Genomic DNA, 19,623 nt, shown 5'->3' with positions numbered 1-19,623 from the left:
TAAATGTTCTACAATAATAATTTTGCTCAATATAAAACCAGTTCCTGAAAAATTTATCTAAAGTGTAATGTTAAAAATACAAAAAAAACAAAAAGTACTAGAATAATTTTTTTTAATAATTAAATTTCGAATATAATGATATATGGCCGACGATAATTCTAAAAGAACAATATTCACAATGTGAAAATCAATTTAATAATGTGATAAAAAAAACATGAAATTAAAAAAAAAAATTCTGTGCAAAAAAAAAATTAAAAAACATACACGAGTAGAATATAAAAAACCATTAATTTTAGTTGGATCTGTTTTATTCATATTACTGTCCATTATGAACGTAGTTAGGATAAATACTATTTCGTATAAATAATCTATATATATATAATATATAAATGGATACATAAGAAAAAGGACAATTTGCTAATTAAATAATCCTAACATTAACAGTAGTCGCAACGGATAAACAGAATTATCATTAAATTAACTAAACATTTGTAATAATACGAATAACTTATCTTATAATGAACGATTAAATATACATAATAATACACATACTCTTATAATTAAGTAATAAGAATGTAAAAATTATGGAACTTAATATTTAAAGTATTAGTGCTAAAAATTCATAATTTGATATTAAACAAAATATATGTATAAAGATAATATGTTTATACATTAGGATTAAATGATATATTTAAAAAATAATAATAATATTACATATATTGTATTATGATAATGTTAATAAATATAGTTTATTCCATTATTAGTGAAATCACATAAAAAAAAATTTCCTTGTATACTGTGTTCTGAGTCTACATTTGTATACATAAATAAAAGAATATAGATAATATTACAATATATTTTCATTAAAATTATTGTTTAAAATGATTTTCAGTATTATAATACATTGATAATTATGAATGTTACTATAAAATAATATGAACTATAATTTAAAATACGTAACGTCTTTTTACATAATATGTAGCACAATAACTGGATTATATATTTATATTAAATAAGGAAAATTATTATATGTTATATAAAGTTACTAAAGTAAATTAATTAGCTTTACTTTTACGTTTAATTTCAGCTTTATGCTTTTCAACGCATATATATTTTAATTTAATTAGGGTTTTTGATTTGAAAATTTTATATATTCAGAATATCTATTTCATTGACAAATATACATTTTTAAATATATAAATAAAATAATCATAGTTATACGAAATAACATTAAATAAGTTTTATGAATATTTATTAATTTTTTATTATTTTAAATTAAATATCATAAATAAACTGCAGTAACATAAAAAAAATTTGATTAGTTGTTAAAACAATATAATAAGAAATACATAAACAACAAAAAAAAAATATTTTCGTAAATTTATAAAGGTAAAGAGAAAAGAAATGCTGCATATATATACTGGAAAGTAATTATTAATCATCTCTTCCAAAATTTTTCAGATATTTAAGAAAATCATATATCCTTTTATTTTACCACATAATAATATACTATCACAAGCTAATTATGTATGTTATGCTTTCCAACGTGTAACGTATTCAAATACATAAAATGATTATATAATACCTTAAAAAATAATAAATTATTTTTATTTTTTCCTCATATATTGTTATTAATTAAATTATTTTTAAAAGTAATGAGATAAAATTTAATGCAATAAAAGAAAAAGAAGTATGGAACAAAAAATTTGTATTAATCCAAAATTGAAAATTAAATATATATGAAAAAATTAATTTTTATTAATTTTAATTTAATTAAGTTAAATATATTGAACTAAATGATTATGTGATGTAATATTTTACAAAAAATTATCATAAATTAATATGCATATATATTTTTTAATTTTCTTACTATTCTACGTCTGTATGAACTTGCTTCATATAAGTAATTGAAATTATAAATAATGTACTCACAGAATTACAGAATAACACAAGTTTTTCCAAATAATTTAAAAATGTTCTTTAATTATATTTACAAATTCAAAACATAAAAAGAATTTTAAAATAATACATGAGCTTTTTTGTTTTGCAACTAAATATATATATATCAATAATGTTAAAATGATATACACTTAGAGTTACCAAACTTAGTAAAAAATAAAAAATTAATTAACTATTTTTAATGCATTTATTCTAACATATATTTTGATAAATACATAAATATAGTTATAATACTACAATAGTTATTGTACTATTTAATATAATACATTAATTTACTTACGTGCAATTTTAATGTTATTGTTTTTTAGAATAATTCTTTAATTTATTTTACTTATTTTTAATTTTATAGTATACTTTTTGTTCTATAAGTATATATAATAATGTTTCATATATAGAGTAATTATTCAAGCTTATTTCAGTTAACTAATATAACTAAATATACATTATATTTAATAAAATTAAGTCCCTACTAAATCATTCATATCGATTAGTGATAATTCTAATATGCTAGAGAACATATATATATATTAAATTATATTCTTTTATTTTTTTAGTGGTATATATACATTATGAATGATTAATATTAGCTAATTAATTTATATATATATATAATATTATGTGTTATAAGTATATTTAATATTTTTTACTTTTCTCACTACAAAAACAATTTAGAATAATTTGTATAATATTGTTTCCGTTCTCTCTACTAGATGCTGTAAATAAAAGAAAGTATTAACAAAATAGTTATAGCACTAAAATGGTTAATATCAAAAAAAAATATATATATAGCAAAATAACATAATCAATAAAAAGTATATTATTAGTTCTATTAATAATTTGGTATACAGATTATTTATTTCATGAAAGCAAGAAGAAAAAAAATGAATTGCATACTTTAATACAGGTAACAATACTTATATTTTCTGTATTAAAGAAAAAATAAAAAATGAGACAATATACATATTAGTGATAATTGTACTCAAAACATTTTATATTACTTACTAATGTTACTTATATGCAATTTTTTATTGTTAGTTATTTGGATTTTTCTCTATAAAAAGAATATAAATTTTATTTTCAATATATACTCAACTACTATATCATATCAAATTATGATTAATATATATCTCCTATATGTTATATTTATTTGAGAAATACGATATGAATTGTATAATATAAATATTAATGCATTTAATTATTTTAAAGTTCATATATAAATTTCTACGTTAACGATAATTTATATATTCTTCTTATAAAGATAAATTAATTCAAAATTATTCTACTGAAATAAAAATATACATATTCTAATTTTTCCTACAGTTTGTTTTGCAACTAAAATATTAATATTTTGCGATTATGGAAGGATGTTTATCTTCGGTAATATTTCTTGTTTTTCATATAAATAAATATGTACACAGTTTATCTATAATAAAAAAAATGATAATACAACTAATCTAAAAAGTATTGCTTAAATAATCCTTAATAATTCATTTGAATTTAGAATTTGATGGTTCTAGGTACTGGAGCCTTAGAAACGTACAAGTATCAAGAATTTAAAAGGATTGTACAACATGTAAATCAAACAACTACTTCATTAAATAATGAAAATAATAAAGAAAATTTTAGGACTAAATGCTTACAATTGGCAGATTATCTAATTCAGAATAAGACTCCACCACGATATTATTTTCTAGAAAAAGAAAAATGGGAAGGAACACTAAAGGGGAGTTTAAATTCTTATTTTAAACCCCTTATTTTAAAATATGGTGGATGTTTTCCTATTTTAGATAATAATGAAAAACAAATTTTAGATTTAAATTATAAAGCATTAAATTTATGCGATGAAATAAAAAAAAGACAGGAAGAAATACAATGCATTAAAAGAAAACGCATAATTTCTGATAAATGTGATGAAACATGTTCAAGTAAAATTGATGAATATAATGCGTGGATTAAGGAAAAAGGTAAGCATTTTAGTACACACAAAGTGCTCATACAAAGCAATTGCAAAAATACACAGTCCCAATTTCCAACAAGAAAATGTGACATACTTAATTCTAGAACATTTCGCGAACTTCCTACATGCCGAGTTAAACATGCAGTTGCCCGGAAACAGCCTGAATCTGCAGAAAAAAAAACAATTCCTCCAGATTCACAGAAACAAGACTTGCAACTTCTAAGTGGAGAGAAAGAAAAAATTGTACAAAAAACTGAAGAAGAAAAAGTTGGTCCGGATCTTCAATCTCAAACTGATGAACTATCATCAACAAAAGCTTCAAGTACGCACGGTGACAGCACGGAAATTCAGGATCCTCAACCTAAAAAAGAACAAATAACAGCAGCTTCTGAAAAAGAAGAAAAAACGTTACATAATTCTACATTTCTTTCAAAACCAGAAGTACCGGTAGATCCCCTTAGTTTTAAAACAACTCCTTTATCTATTCCTCCTCCACTTTCACTTACCCCTTCTGTATCCAATATATCTTCAGGTAACAACAACGCTATTTATTTTGATACCTTTAAAATAAATACTCAAATTATTTTACATATATATGTGTACGTATTTAAAAAGATGTTACAGGACAAGCAGTAAAACAATCTAACACTCATACAACATCTATTTTAATAAGTATTCTTGCTATTATTGTATTTTCTTTTTTTATTAAAGTAAATACAAACGTAAGCCTAAATATATAATAATAATTTGATTATTCTAATAATTTATTTTATAAATGTTTTGTTCTTTTTCTCTTTGTAGTACGCATTAATAGGGATGTTTAAAAAAAAATATATAAAAAGAAAACAAATGAAATTCCTTAGAATAAAAGTACCTTCACGATTTGATAAAAAAAGTAAGTTTTTCACAGATGATCATTTAGAACGCGCAATATATGATGATGAAGAAATCAAAAAAAATTAAAATAAATGAACGTAGAAAAAAAGTAAACTTGTGGAAGCAAAAAAAAGACAGATCAAAATCATAATAGAAGTACATATGGAAGTACTCGAAGAAAGCATAAATGAAGATTGGGAAACCACAAAGACGAATTCTTAGAAATATGTATAGATGAGTTCACGAAAAAGGAATACAACCTATCCCAATTTAAAAGATGATGATCTAATAATAGAAAATGTTAAATGTATCAGTGATATTAAAAAACAAAATATTCTAGAAAATGGATACAAGACATAGAAATCTTTCTCAAATCTGAAAAAAGACGATTGGTTTAATAATTTGAAGGATGAATGGAAAAGGAAGTAGCTTACATACAAGAAATGGAAGAAATAAAAAGAAATCTTCAAATGAAACTCAAAAAGTTTCATTTTTAGAAAGAGAAAAAGATATATGGAGACAGTGGATATCAAAAAAGGGTATAATTATACAACAATATTTTGATCAGTACTGGAATAATGGATTAGCAGAGGAGTTGCAGAATATCTCAGATGAATGTGTAAATGAAGATACTAAAAATTATGTATCACTATTAAATGTAGAAGAATTGAAGCACAAAGAAAATTATGAAGAATTATGTAAATATATAAAAAAAAAATTATTAACAAAGTTTTGTATTCTCGTGCTTATAGCAGTATTAGAAGAATGTAAAAAGGAGGTAAACCTTGAAAATAGGGAATCATATTTGGATAGATCCATAAATGAATGGAAGGAGAAGGATATTCAAGTAAAAAACAAGAAATTACAGAAAATATAATTGAATATAATAAAAATGATATAGAAAATAAAAGAAATGAGGAATTTAATGCTCATATACGGAAAGATAGTTTCAGAAATGAGATAGAAGATTGGATAAGAGAAGATGACTTATATGCAAATTCTATAGTTAGTGATAGCACAGTAGACAAATCGGATGAAATAGAAGATAACAGTTTCTATAAATTCATAGGTATATTCCATAATATATTTAGATGATATTTAAGAAAAAAGGCTATTAATGAAAAATATTATTTAAATTTTTTAATGTCTCTATATAATAAAGAAAATGAATATAAAGTAATAAGTAATAAAAGAAATATTAATCATTAAATATGAAGTTTGAAATTGAAGCACTTCAAATATATTACAATTATATACATTTTTTATTTCTGTAATATTATCCATTAAAACAATATATTAATACTTGTTTCAATAAAAGTACTAAGATATTAATATACCTATACAAAAAAGCAGTTAATATTAATATTTTACAAAAATTTTAACTTGGAAAAAATTATAATTTGGCATAAGGAAACAAAACAAAATAAATAAATTGTAACACTATTCTTGAATTAATACAATATTATTACAAAAATTTCTATAATTATATTTTATCCTATTACATAATAATATGTAGTTATTTCACATTTAGAAATATATTTATTTGTATATTTTTTACATTCCCATAATTCGACTGTTTTATGTTTTAATTTATATAAAATTTTGTTCACAAAAAAAAAAAAAAATGAAAAAAACTCCTTATGGAAACATAATGATAATTTGCAGAAAATTTATATTATAAGTTACATTAAAAAAAAATGTATGCTATATACTTAATGAAAACATCTTAATCTGTTATGTGTTAATTGATGTTTGCATATTAATAGCGTTCATTTATTGTATATCTTTAAACACTTATCTGTTAGATATATTTGTGTTCTTTTAAATTATTTATTTTTTCTCCAAATTAAAAATTAAATTTAAAAATTCCATTTCTTAATGACGAAATTCATTTTCTCCATAGTATATATTGCATAATAAACGAAACACATTCACACATATATATATATATATATTGATAAAAAGAATATTTTTCCATTCATAGGAAAATAGGAAAAAGATAGCATAAATCATTTTGCTTTATATTTTACTACAACTGTGGGAGCCATTCTCCATTAGTAAGTGTTATATAATAATATTTCTAAAGGACTGTATTATTTATTGTATTACTTATAAATTGCTAAAATGTAAAATAATTATTATTAATGATTTTTAAATATTATTAAAACTAACAACTTTATAGTAAATCATGGAAATGATATATCAAATCCATTTTGCAATATTTTTATTCATTTGCCATGCTATGCTATGTTATATAAATATATTTATGATATTATCATCTTCTGTCTCACTAAAACTTGATATTAATTTTTAACTAAATACTCACTTTCACATTTAATAAGTTAATTTTTCCTTTTAAAATATAAATCCTTTTTACCTTTTGTGCATATTTCAACAACCATAAAAAGTTTGGTACCATATTTTTATAATATTTTACTTCCTATTAAAAAAAATTTTTTTTTAATTATTCTAAAAATATTAATTAAAATTTTTTAATATTACAATTCTTACAATATATTAATAAATAAAAAGTCTTTATTATAAAATTTTATTAATATAACAAATAATATTCCTGTTATTAATGTATAATAGTAAAAAATTATACAAGTAAATTGTTATTCCGTTTTCTTTAAAATTAATAAAATTCATACCAAAAAAAGAGATATATAATAATATTTTCTTTGGATATTTCATTATATTTATTCTTATTTTTTAATATCAGAAATATTCAATCAGTAAAAATATAAAATAATAAAAATATGTAAATAATATTTCTTTTAATTAAACAAATTGTGTCAAAAATAATGGCACGCATCAGAATTTAATTTTACAGAACTTCGTTTATTAATAAAAAAAATTGGACAAAAACTATAAAATATGAAGCAAAAAATAAAATAAAAAAATGAAACAATAATTAACATAAAAAAAGGAAAAAATAATTAACAAAGTTTAAAAAATTAAGATATAAAGTAAAAAGAGAATAAAAATAAAAAACTAAGAAGAATATATATACTACATAAAATAAATTCAGAAAATAATAGAACGATTAGAAAAATAAAAAACAAAATTAAAAATATTCCTAAAATAATGTAAGTAAATTTTTGAAAAAAAGTGTAAAAAACCTAAGGAAAATATAATCCATTTTAAATGTTAAAAAGTTTTTTTTTAATTCCTTATTATTATTCTCTGTATAATTGTCAATTATGTTTAAACATAATTTAAGTATAAATTCAATATTGTAATTTTTATTTTTTTGTATTTTTTTCTAATTTAATTTTTATCTTCATTTCTAAATTATTATATTTATTATAATCACATAATTACGCAGAATAATATTTTTATAAAAAAAAAGAAATTATAATAGTAAGAATGTTAATGAAGGGGTAACATATTTATTAATAAAACATGTATGGATAATATTGATGATATACTTATATGTTAAAAAGTAACGAATGTGATTACCTATTATAACGCTTGAAATTTTATCTTTCTATCTATATCTATACCTATATCTATATATACATATATACATATACATGTTTAGTTTAAGTTTTACAATAATCCCATATTTTATTATTATTTATATTTTTAAATTAAATATTTAAAAAAAAAAATAATTAAATATTATTAAAATATTGTAAGTTGACCAAGGTACATAAATAAATATTTAATTACATTTAAGTAAATATAGGTGTTTCTCTATAGAATTGTTTTAACCTTATTATAAAAATTAGAATTCTTAATTTTTTTGATCCATATTTTTTTCATTGAAAAATTTTTATTTTATTATTTTTTTTTAAATAGTAATTTAAATACTTTTTGTAAACCATTTTCTAATGTTCCGCGTTATTTTTATACTTATTATTTTAGAGTTCATGCTTTTGTAATTTAATATATTTTATTGAAAAAGAAATAATATAAAATAAAACTATAAAATATTTAAGATGAAGTCAATACTCTTTTTTGTATCAGCTTCCGCTGTTATATTTAAATTATCTTCTACCTCTGAAAGTGTTAATGGTTGCTTTAGGGGGGTATAATAAAATATTTCAAAAAGATATATTTAAATTTTAGTTAATACAATTCAAAAATTATATTAATATAAAAAATATGTTTTTTCTTAAATATTTTATTTAGATATGTACTGGAAAAACAAAGCCTCCACTTTGTAAGTCTTATAATGGTCCTGAGGATATGCCAAACGAATATTTAAGACAAAAAATATGGGAATTTAAAAAGTTAGAAGAAAAAAAAAATCATAATTGGAATTTATGGTTTAAAAAACAAAAAAAAGATATGATAAAGGATTTTAAAAAGAAAAATAATGCTTGGTTTGGAAACAAAAATGAGAAATGGAATAATTTTTTGTACAACTTAGAGGAAAAATGGTTACACTATAATCCCAATATGAAGGAAGAATATAAATCAGATCTTTATGATGTATGCTCGAATTGGAGTGACAATCAATGGATAGAATGGTTCAAAACACATGGATTAAATTATATAACATCAGATTTTGAAAGTTGGTTCAATGAAATTATATCATCTTACAATAAAATTATGACATGCAAGTTAATTAATTGGAAAGAAAAGAAGAAGAATGAATGGGATTCACATCCGTATAGGTTATACGAAGTTGATCGCTGGACACGCTGGGTGGAAAAATTATTATTTCTAGATAAAGATATTTATATAAAAGTTTCAGCGTATAGACAATGGGACCAAAGAATAAGAAATGAGGAATATTTGTGGAACTTTTTAATTAGGCGTATTAAAAAAAAATATATAGATGACGTAAACATGATGGTAAAACAGTGGTGTAAAGAAGTTATGACCGACTATAACAAATGGTTGATATCCTTTTATATAAATTGGATAGAAAATAAACAGTGGAATGTATGGCTTATAGAAAAGAAAATGAAATAGATTAGTGAATAAAAATAATAAATATTATAGTAACATTAACATAGTGGAATGACAAATTTTTCGTCAATTTAATTTCCAGGATAGATATTTCATCATGTATAAGTGAACACTAGGAAACAGACAAATATGTATAATAAAAAACATATAAAATAGAGATAAGTTAGTTAATCTTTTTCCTTATACAGCCATGAGAATTAATATATTATATTTTTCTTAAACGAAGAGGATGCTTATTGGAAAAAAAAAGAAACACAGAATAAAAACGAAGCTGGATAACTGAAAAGAAGAACTGAATAATGTTTACATTTGAAAATTAACATTAAATAAAATATAGAATAGTTATATAATTGTAACTGCAATTTTCCATTCATATATAAAAAAGCACAATGTACTTTTAAATTTATATGCATATATTGCATTTGTGTTTAAATAGTATTTGTTCTTATATATTACTTCATGTTCTTGAATTTTCTCAGTATATGAAAAATATTATATTTTAGAAAAGTACTCTTGCTTTTTTCATGCAATTTATAAAAATAATTTTTCATTTTAAAACATATATACTATCATTTATTTGTATTAGAAATATATTTCCTAGTTAATACTACATTCATTCCCATATATCATAATATTACTTCTATAATTAGTATGTCTAATATAATTAAGGATTTTTCTTTAGATTTAAATTTATTAGTGAGAATATAAACAATTCATTCCTTAATCCAAATTACTAAATAAGTATAAAATTCCTCAGAATAAATTGTTTTAACTATTCAATATTACTAATAAATTAGTACAAAGTATACAATTTTTCATCATGTAACATGAGTGCATTTGTTTAATTTGTAACAGTATAGATATAAAATTATCCTTATTTTATTGGATTAAGATATATCACATTTATACCAGTTAAAGAAGCATTAATTTTTCATTTTTAATCATAATGTTTAACATTGCCCCATTTAATAATCTGATGCAAGAATATATGTATGTATTTTTTGTATTATTTTATTTGATATAAAATGAACGGATAACACTCTATATGCGTAACCGTTAATATAATAGATTTAAATTTCTAAATATTTTTTAATATATTTTTATATTTATATTATTTTTTATTTTTATGTAAGATGATTTTCAAATAAATTTCTTTTTTTTCTTTTTTCTTCTACAATTGTACTCGATATATTATCTAAAATTTTATTATTTCTCTTTTTTTTGGTTTATTCTAAATATTATTTTTAAAGTGTTTTTCACTGTATTACCTCTTTACATAGAAATATATATCCTTTTTTTTGTTTAATTTTTAATAACAAAAAATAAAAGGCACTAATTTCCCTTTTTTTTTTTGGCATTATCAACATATATTGTAACTCAATATTCCATATTAACGAAAAATTAAAAATTTTATAATTTAACATATATAGAAATATGTTCGTAGACAAAACATAGATATCTTGAATTCACTTATATACATGTCAAATTTTAAGAATATAATAGGTGCGATAGATAGTATTCTATGAGAATGGCCCACAATGATAACTTTTATATATTCGTATTGAAAAATTGACTGATAACATAAAACTATTCACAGAAAAGAGAAACAATGCAAAAAATTAGTAGATAATTTTCAAAAATCCTATCTACTTCAATATTTCGAGAGTACAAAAAGAAGTAAAAATTGATAAACTCTTTTATTTAATTAATAGAAGTATTCCTTTGTTAAGAAAAGGAAAAATAATAAACAATGGAATTTATAGCTAAATGAATAAGAATCTTTAAATTAGAAAGAACATATAGATAAATCAAACAAGTGTTATATCTAAGAATAAATATTAAAACATTTATAAAATCTTACTCTATATAATTACTACAATTAGTACGTTTCATGGTTTCATTATTTAGATTTTGGGCTTAGGATTCTGTGCTTAAGTTTCAGATTTTACATTATAATTACGTACGGAATAGATACAATGAAATGGAACCTAGAAAATATGTTAATCAGTCATATTTTTCATTAAATATTAATCATAAATGTTCAATACATTAACACAAGTTATTATTATTTTAAAAACATTTTAAATAAATGAATTTGTAATATCACTTAAATAAAATCTGCATAATTAGAAATAAATACAATAGTTATTTAGTAGACACTAAAATATGCATATAATTGTCACTATAATAATAGGATAATATAATAATTCTTTACAAAGCCCATAGAAAAAAAAAAAATTAACTATATTACACAAAAAAAAACCTATAAGATATATTATCCATAAAATACGTATTTAATTATTATTAATTCAACAATTCTGTTACACTATATATATCATAAATTTAGGATATATAATGTAAATATTACTGATATATTAAAGTAATAGCAAAGAAATTATAAGGATATTATATATAATTTTTGAAATATCTAACTCAACATAAATTAATAATATTTATATTAATAGAAAAATATACTTTGACTATGAAGTTTATATATATCTATTATAAAACTATCATTAAAAGTGCTTGGATAGATATCTCCTTCTATAAATATTTATCCATGAATGTAATAAATAAAATAATATAATATAATATAAAACAAAATATAGGTGATTTAGGGATTTATAAATATTAACACTTAATGTGTTTAATCTAAACATGAATTATAATTTATTTTACTAGTCAACAATTATAAAAATTTTTATATAAATTATTGTTATATCATTCTTAATTTGAAAACTTTAATTATATTTTCTCATTCTATTTTCTCTAATTACTAAACAAAATTAGATGTATTATTATTTTAAAATATTAATACAATAAGCATACAATAATATTGTAGCAAATTAACAAAATGATTATATGACTTTAGAACATCTACATACAATAAAACATAACTACTTTTATAATTATTATCAGCAACAAATTATATATATTTTATATACCTCAATTATTCCATCTGATATAAAAACTTTATATTCTCCTAATTTATAGTATATTGTTAATTATTACATTCTAAATAAATGAAAATATTACCTATTAATATCTGTTTAAAACTAATTCACAAATTTAACTTTTCAATGATAAAAAAATAAAATAAATATATAATATATTTATATAATATCAATATAATATATATTAAAATAAATTATGAAAAATAGAATCAACAATACAATCAGGGATTTTAATAATATAATAATTGGTTTTTACTTTTCAATAATTACAAAGTTTCATAATGCACAAATTATAAAACATTCATAAATTTTTCATATTTAAAAAGGATATTATTTTATTATATATTTATATTTTAATAATTATGTAATAAGGAAAACACCAAAAGACTTATAAGAATATTTTTTACATAAATATATTTTCTTACATAAAGCTCATAAAATATTATATAAAATAAATAATAATAAAGTTTTTGTGTAAAAATATATCTTTATATATATGATAGTGCAAAATCGCGTGCTCACATATTTTTATTATATACTAAACAAAACATATTTATTTTTAATTTAAAACAAATCATATATTTTCTTTAATTACCTTAACAAATAATAATTTTAGAATAAATCAAGTTACATAATAGAATACAGTAATTGTTAGTTAAAATATAATTTAACTGAGATCTAAAAAATAATATTAATAATTCTATTATTTATTTATTTTGAAAGTACAGACATATATTATTCGTGGAAATCTATTTATATGTACAAATATAATTACTATAATAAGTATTTTTAGTTAAACTTAAATCATATGTTAAAATACTAATAGGAAAAATTTTAAAAGTTCAAATTCACAAAAAAATATGGAACATATATTTATATTCTTGTATATTTAAAAGACGTGTTATACTCATGTAAATTTTTAATATATTAGAAATTTTAAGCATGCTTATTAAGAATATAACTAAATATATTACAGGTTTTTCTTAAAATCAAAGACTGAATTACACAAAAATATACGTTTACTATTATTTATTTTACTCAGTAATCCATTTAATTTTGCTATATTTTTCATTATTCCTTAAGATCTTACAAATTCCTGTTACAAGCAAAATTATCGATATAACTATAAGTATACCAAATAATGTTAAAAATATATAAGCATTTGCTGTTTTTCCCCACTCTCCTACAAATTTATACAATGTTTTCCATATATTACCCTCACTAAGCAATTCCCATCCATTATTGAAATAATTTAATTTTCCTAATAAGGGTATTCCTAATGCAAACAAGTAAAAAATGACAAACATAGCAATTATATATCCATAATTTTGAAATTTTATTTTATTATTGCTTCGCAAATAATTAAATTTATATAAATATGGTACATTTTACCACATCAATGAATAAATATAACTTGAAAAATATATTATATATTTTTATCTTAATATTATTCAAAAAAAAACTAATATTCATTAAAATAAAATAATATTAATTCATTGATACATATAAAAAAAAATAATTATTTAATGTAGTACACTAATTAAATAATTTTTCTTTCAACATTTTAAGAGTAAACTAATAAAAATATATGTTATATATTATTATACCGGTAGATTTCTTATGCAATGGAGAATATAGATAATATATATATATATATATATATGTATATTATATTTTTTTACATATTAAAAGAATAATTGATAATTTTAAGGATGCTATCTTATTAATAAATATAACTTTAAAATAATTATATAATGGGATATTTTGTTGTATTTTTCTTATATCATACACTTTAGTATAATATTATAATATTAGCAATAATTGTAGTAATAAATAAATATAGCAGTATTCTGTATAAAATTTTTTATTAAATTATTTATAACACTTTCATTAGTTACTACTTAAGCCCATGTGCTCTTTTATTATATATAATTTGCTCAAAAAATGAAATTTATTCTATTTAATCTATTAAGACATACTTATTTTAAAGGATAAAAAGTATATATTATTTATTTATTCATAATAATATTGGAAAATAATATGCTCAAATAAAATAAATTAAATGAACTTCCATTTTTTTTAAATGAAATATTTAATTACATAGACTTAATATTTTTAATATTTTATTAATTAAATATATATATTTACAAATAATATTAAAATAATAGTAAATAAAAATAAAGAAAGGGAGATAACTGGTAAAAATTAATGTAGAAATATTATATGTAATTCTATTAGTTTTATATATTTCAAATAAAATATATTTACAAATAACAATTTTCGGTTTATAATATATATATAACATATAAGAAAAGATGTTAGATTTATTTACTGAAATGCGTGATTTAGCAATTTTTCTTTTGAAAACATTAAAACGAACATATTATGTATTTATTAATTCTTCTACAAATAAATAATGTCAGCAATATAATTTAGTGATATAATTTAAAAGTATGAATGTAAATAAATAGTATTTGGCTAAATATATCTTTATACAAAGGATGTTTTGTGTTAATATATTTCCCGTCTTTAATTATTATATCTAATAATTTAATACTTATATATATATTATCTGTAAAAAATATTATTGTAAGTATGTAATATTAAAATATTTTATTTTTCATCTAATATATTACTATTCAATGGAAATATTTACTTTATTATAAAAAAGCAAAAAAATTAAAGTAAAAATTCTATATTTATATTGAAAAGAAAAAGCATATGAAAAAAAAATTATTTTACTTTTATTGTTTAAAACCATTTGTAGAATTATTGTAATTTTATAAATGCTCTTAATTTTTTTAACTTTGTTGATGCTATAATTGATTTATTCATACTTTTACATACATTTTATACGTCTTTCTAAAATAGATATTAACCAATTTTAAAAACTTATAATATACATATATAACTTCTTAGAAAGATATCTTATATATAATTAAATTCTTGTAAATATTTACATAAATTAAGAATTTATCATTCTTAAAATTGTTCTCTTCCTAAAAATTTTTTTGGAATTGCTTTTTATTAATTATTTATATACATGTCTAAATTGGTATATTTTTCTCAAATTAAAGTATAATGTGTGAAGAGTTCACATGCATTAAATATATTTAATTTTATCCTAATTAAATAACTATATGGTGAATTATGCTTGTACATATATATTCTTATCAATTATTCAATGTTTCTTGCATTCAATTGTATATTCAATATTTTTTTCATTATTGTGATCTTCTAAATATATCATTCATATTAATATATTGTTTATCTTATAAATATAAAGTTCAATATTATACCTATATAATGAAAATAATTTTTCTTCTTTCAATATTATTTTTTCTAAATAATAATAAAAATATATATTTAAAATGAAAAGTTTAATCCATAACATTTTAATAGTATGTGTACCTTTATTATTTTTCCTTTGAAATGTTACATTTTTTCGTTTAAACTGACAGAAGCTAAACATTAACAAACGCTATATAGTTTAATAATAAATAATATGAATGGAATTTCATGATTTTATTCGTGTGCCTTTATAATATTGTAATTTATATAGTTTCTTTATTTACATGCATCTATAAAATTAACTCATTTAATATTCTATGTTCTCAAAGATTATAGCAGTTAACATGAATATATACAAGTTATTAGAAAAAAAAAAAATAATGTTCTGTTAATTTTACGATTACAATTTGCACTTGTTATAGGACTTTATATTTTCCTAAGATTGATTTCATATATATAATAATTTTAAATTATAAACTTTTTATATATGTATATGTTTTACATGGTTTAACACTATCATATAATGTACTAATAAAAATAATTATATAATGATTCATTAATATTAACATGGTACTTTATTTTATTTATGTGAAATTATATTTCACGTGTATTAATATATGTTTCTGCTATATTATATAAACTAATATATAAAAAAAGAGAAACCGTATAGTATATTTTAAATAATACTACATATAAATATCAATGCAACAATATATATTCACTTAATGGCATTAAACAAAAGACAAGAAATATATATTTACTATGTAAAAACAACAATACACTTTTTTTAAGTATGCCCACAAATAATGATTTCATTCTGGATTAAAATAAAATATATAATCTACAATTTCTTATAGATGGAATATAAATTAACTAAAGACTTAAAATTATATGGGTTGTCCTATTATATATTAATTATAATTCATAAACTTATATTTTATATTATAACCTATTCAATTACACAAATAAGTATATTGAAACATAATATTTTATTTAAACTGAACAAATTCATAAAAGTATACACTTAACAACATGAAAAAATTCAAATTGTAGAAAAATTCTAAGAAGATAATATTATCTGATTGTAGTGCACAAAAACTAACATTTAGACCAATGTTTATACTCAAAATTATAAAATTTAAGCAATTATGGGTATAATTAATAAATACATAACTAAAGATATTATAGATTCACTTTTATGTTAACTAATTCACTGAATAAAAAAGCATATATCATTTTATTCTTTTTATCTTTTCCTAAACTTAATTTTTTCATATTTCTTAACTTTTTTATGGTAGTAAACAACCTTTAATATGAGGGTTATACCTAATATAATGAAAGGTAAGAAATACACTACAATGCCAAATAAATTATTTAAGGTACAAAATCAGTACATTTATTATCTCCGCCAACTGGATGGTGATCGGAGTTCCATGATGCGCATTGTGTCAGCCATGATGGTAAATATGACTTCAACGGGCTTACAATTCCTGATAACGATTTGATATGGTCCCACAAACCTATATGAGACCACAATCCCCCTGTGCTAGGAGATATTAAACCCATTGCTAAATCTATCATGAGTACAGCTATAAAAAATAGGATCAATAATATAGGTAAAGCAAATCGTAGTCCATATTTTTTACGTATTACTTTTTTATAAGTCTTATCGCTAACTGTCCTATTATTTTTAAGAAAATCTAAATAATCCAGCTCTTTGAAAATTTTTGATTCAAAACGAGAATATTTTTTTGTTTCAAATATACACGATTTATTTTTATTAGCTTGTTTATATCCTTCTGTATTACTTAATAAACTTCCATTTAATTCTGTTATTTTTGTTGTTGCCCCTTTTTCATTATTTGATATATCTCCTTTCTTGGGCATTCCAATATTTTCTTTATTTTCTTTTAACACTAGAGCACTTAAATTCTTAGGCTGCCTACATTTTTCTAATAATCGATGAGTTCTTGTATTTAATTTACTGTCAAATATGTAATTTCTGTTTGAGGAGTTGTCGAACGTAATCTAAAAAAAATAAATTAATTATTAGTTATATAAAATTAAATAATTTCATACAAATAAACGAAATAAATAGAACACTAAAATTATGAATGACATGAATATTATATAATAATACTTTCTTACTTTATCTTTGTTAAAATAGTACATCCAAGTTACAAACATAAAGATAGAAAATTTAAAGAAAATAACTATTTTCATTTTTTTTTCAATATATATTTTTAATGCTGTTCTATATTAACTAACAAATTAACAATAATGTAATATTTTTTTAATGATAGGGACATTATGTTTATTTATTTAATTTTTTTTTTTTATATTTTTCAGTAAAAATAGAATAAAACGAATGTTATTATATAAAATTTTTTATAAGGAAAACAATTAAAAGTAATTATAAAAATATGTTATGCATATTTTATCATAATTATATTTATAAAATAAAAATGTTCTTTAGAATAATATAATTCGATTACTTTGAATAAATATTCAAAATACATAAATTAATTATATAAAATAATAAATTATTTAAATATTTTATTTATTAATCCTTTTATTATTTAAGTAAAAAAGTAAATAATTTTTTATTATACCTAAATATTGAGTTTATATAGAAGATAGAATATATATAACATAGAGTATGTGGAATATAGAGATTACATGTTTTTTATATTTTTGGATAATAGTAACTAATTTTAACACTGTTTCAAAAATAATTTTAATTTTATAAAATGTTTAATTTGAAAAAGCAAGATGTGGTAGTTAAAAAATATTAATTATTATAATAATGTAATAAATGTAATGATGAATGAAAAGATAAATATTGTGTATACCATTTAAAAATGTATTAAATATTACTTGTTCACTCCTTAATTTCCTATAATATATATAAAAGGCCCAATTAATATAATACTATCAAATCCATAAAACAGTATACATATAAGTATTAAAAAAAATAATAATTGTTTATTTTTTTTAAAAAAATTTTTTAAAGAAAAAAAATCCAATAAAGTTTTATTTATGCTATTATATGTAAATGAAATATTTCAAAATTCTTCAATTATATTTTATTTTTTTTTTATATAAATATATATGAACAGAAGAAAATTTAGTTTAATAAAAAAATATATATATATATGTTACAAATGAACTAGTAATAACTCATTAAATTTATCTAATTAATTTAAAATTTTAATTATATGAAAAATTTTCTAAAATGTATAGCTTATTTATTTGGTAATTATTAACATAATATACATTTATGTAATTTTTGCATAACTTAATTGTATTATTATACTCAATAACATATCAATAAATAGTTAGAACTCTTCTTTTAATTGTAACTGTTTGAAAACCTTAGGTTAGTATTTATAAATAATACGTAATTAAAAGGGTATGTTCTTTTATTATATATAATATCATAGTTATAAAAAGCGAAAAATTTAAATGTCCGTTAAAAAGATTTTTATAATAGATATGTTTTTTTACAAATATTTATGAATTATATTTCACATAATAAATACTAAGTCTTCCTTTTAGAATTATATATACATATGTATGTGTCCATATATCAAAATACATGCATTTCTTCTCATAGCATACAAAACAAGACACATTTATCTTTAATTTAACATTAATAATAGA

The 19,623-nt window shown here is 19.4% G+C and overlaps 2 protein-coding genes and 1 pseudogene across 2 annotated transcripts, besides 1 other annotated feature; 2 read left to right on the top strand and 1 right to left on the bottom strand.

Moving 5' to 3' along the window:
* The first annotated feature begins 3,460 nt into the window (after positions 1-3,460).
* Positions 3,461-5,887, top strand: PmUG01_01035000 (annotated as a pseudogene).
* Positions 3,461-5,887: a sequence feature (STP1 protein, pseudogene).
* Positions 5,888-8,736: 2,849 nt separating this feature from the next.
* PmUG01_01034900 (tryptophan-rich protein) lies at positions 8,737-9,718 on the top strand (the record flags this gene model as incomplete). The annotated part of the gene is made up of 2 exons (XM_029008570.1): positions 8,737-8,826; positions 8,930-9,718. 2 exons carry the CDS (start codon positions 8,737-8,739, stop codon positions 9,716-9,718), a joined length of 879 nt encoding a protein of 292 aa, XP_028860117.1.
* Positions 9,719-17,334: 7,616 nt separating this feature from the next.
* On the bottom strand, positions 17,335-18,183 carry PmUG01_01034800 (fam-l protein; the record flags this gene model as incomplete). The annotated part of the gene is made up of 2 exons (XM_029008569.1): positions 17,335-17,988; positions 18,109-18,183. 2 exons carry the CDS (start codon positions 18,181-18,183, stop codon positions 17,335-17,337), a joined length of 729 nt encoding a protein of 242 aa, XP_028860116.1.
* Between the last annotated feature and the right edge of the window lie 1,440 nt (positions 18,184-19,623).

This window comes from Plasmodium malariae, assembly GCF_900090045.1.
Source record: "Plasmodium malariae genome assembly, chromosome: 1".
NCBI classification, from domain to species: Eukaryota; Apicomplexa; class Aconoidasida; order Haemosporida; family Plasmodiidae; genus Plasmodium; species Plasmodium malariae.
Note: the sequence above shows the minus strand (reverse complement) of the source record. Positions and strands in the feature narration are given on the sequence as shown.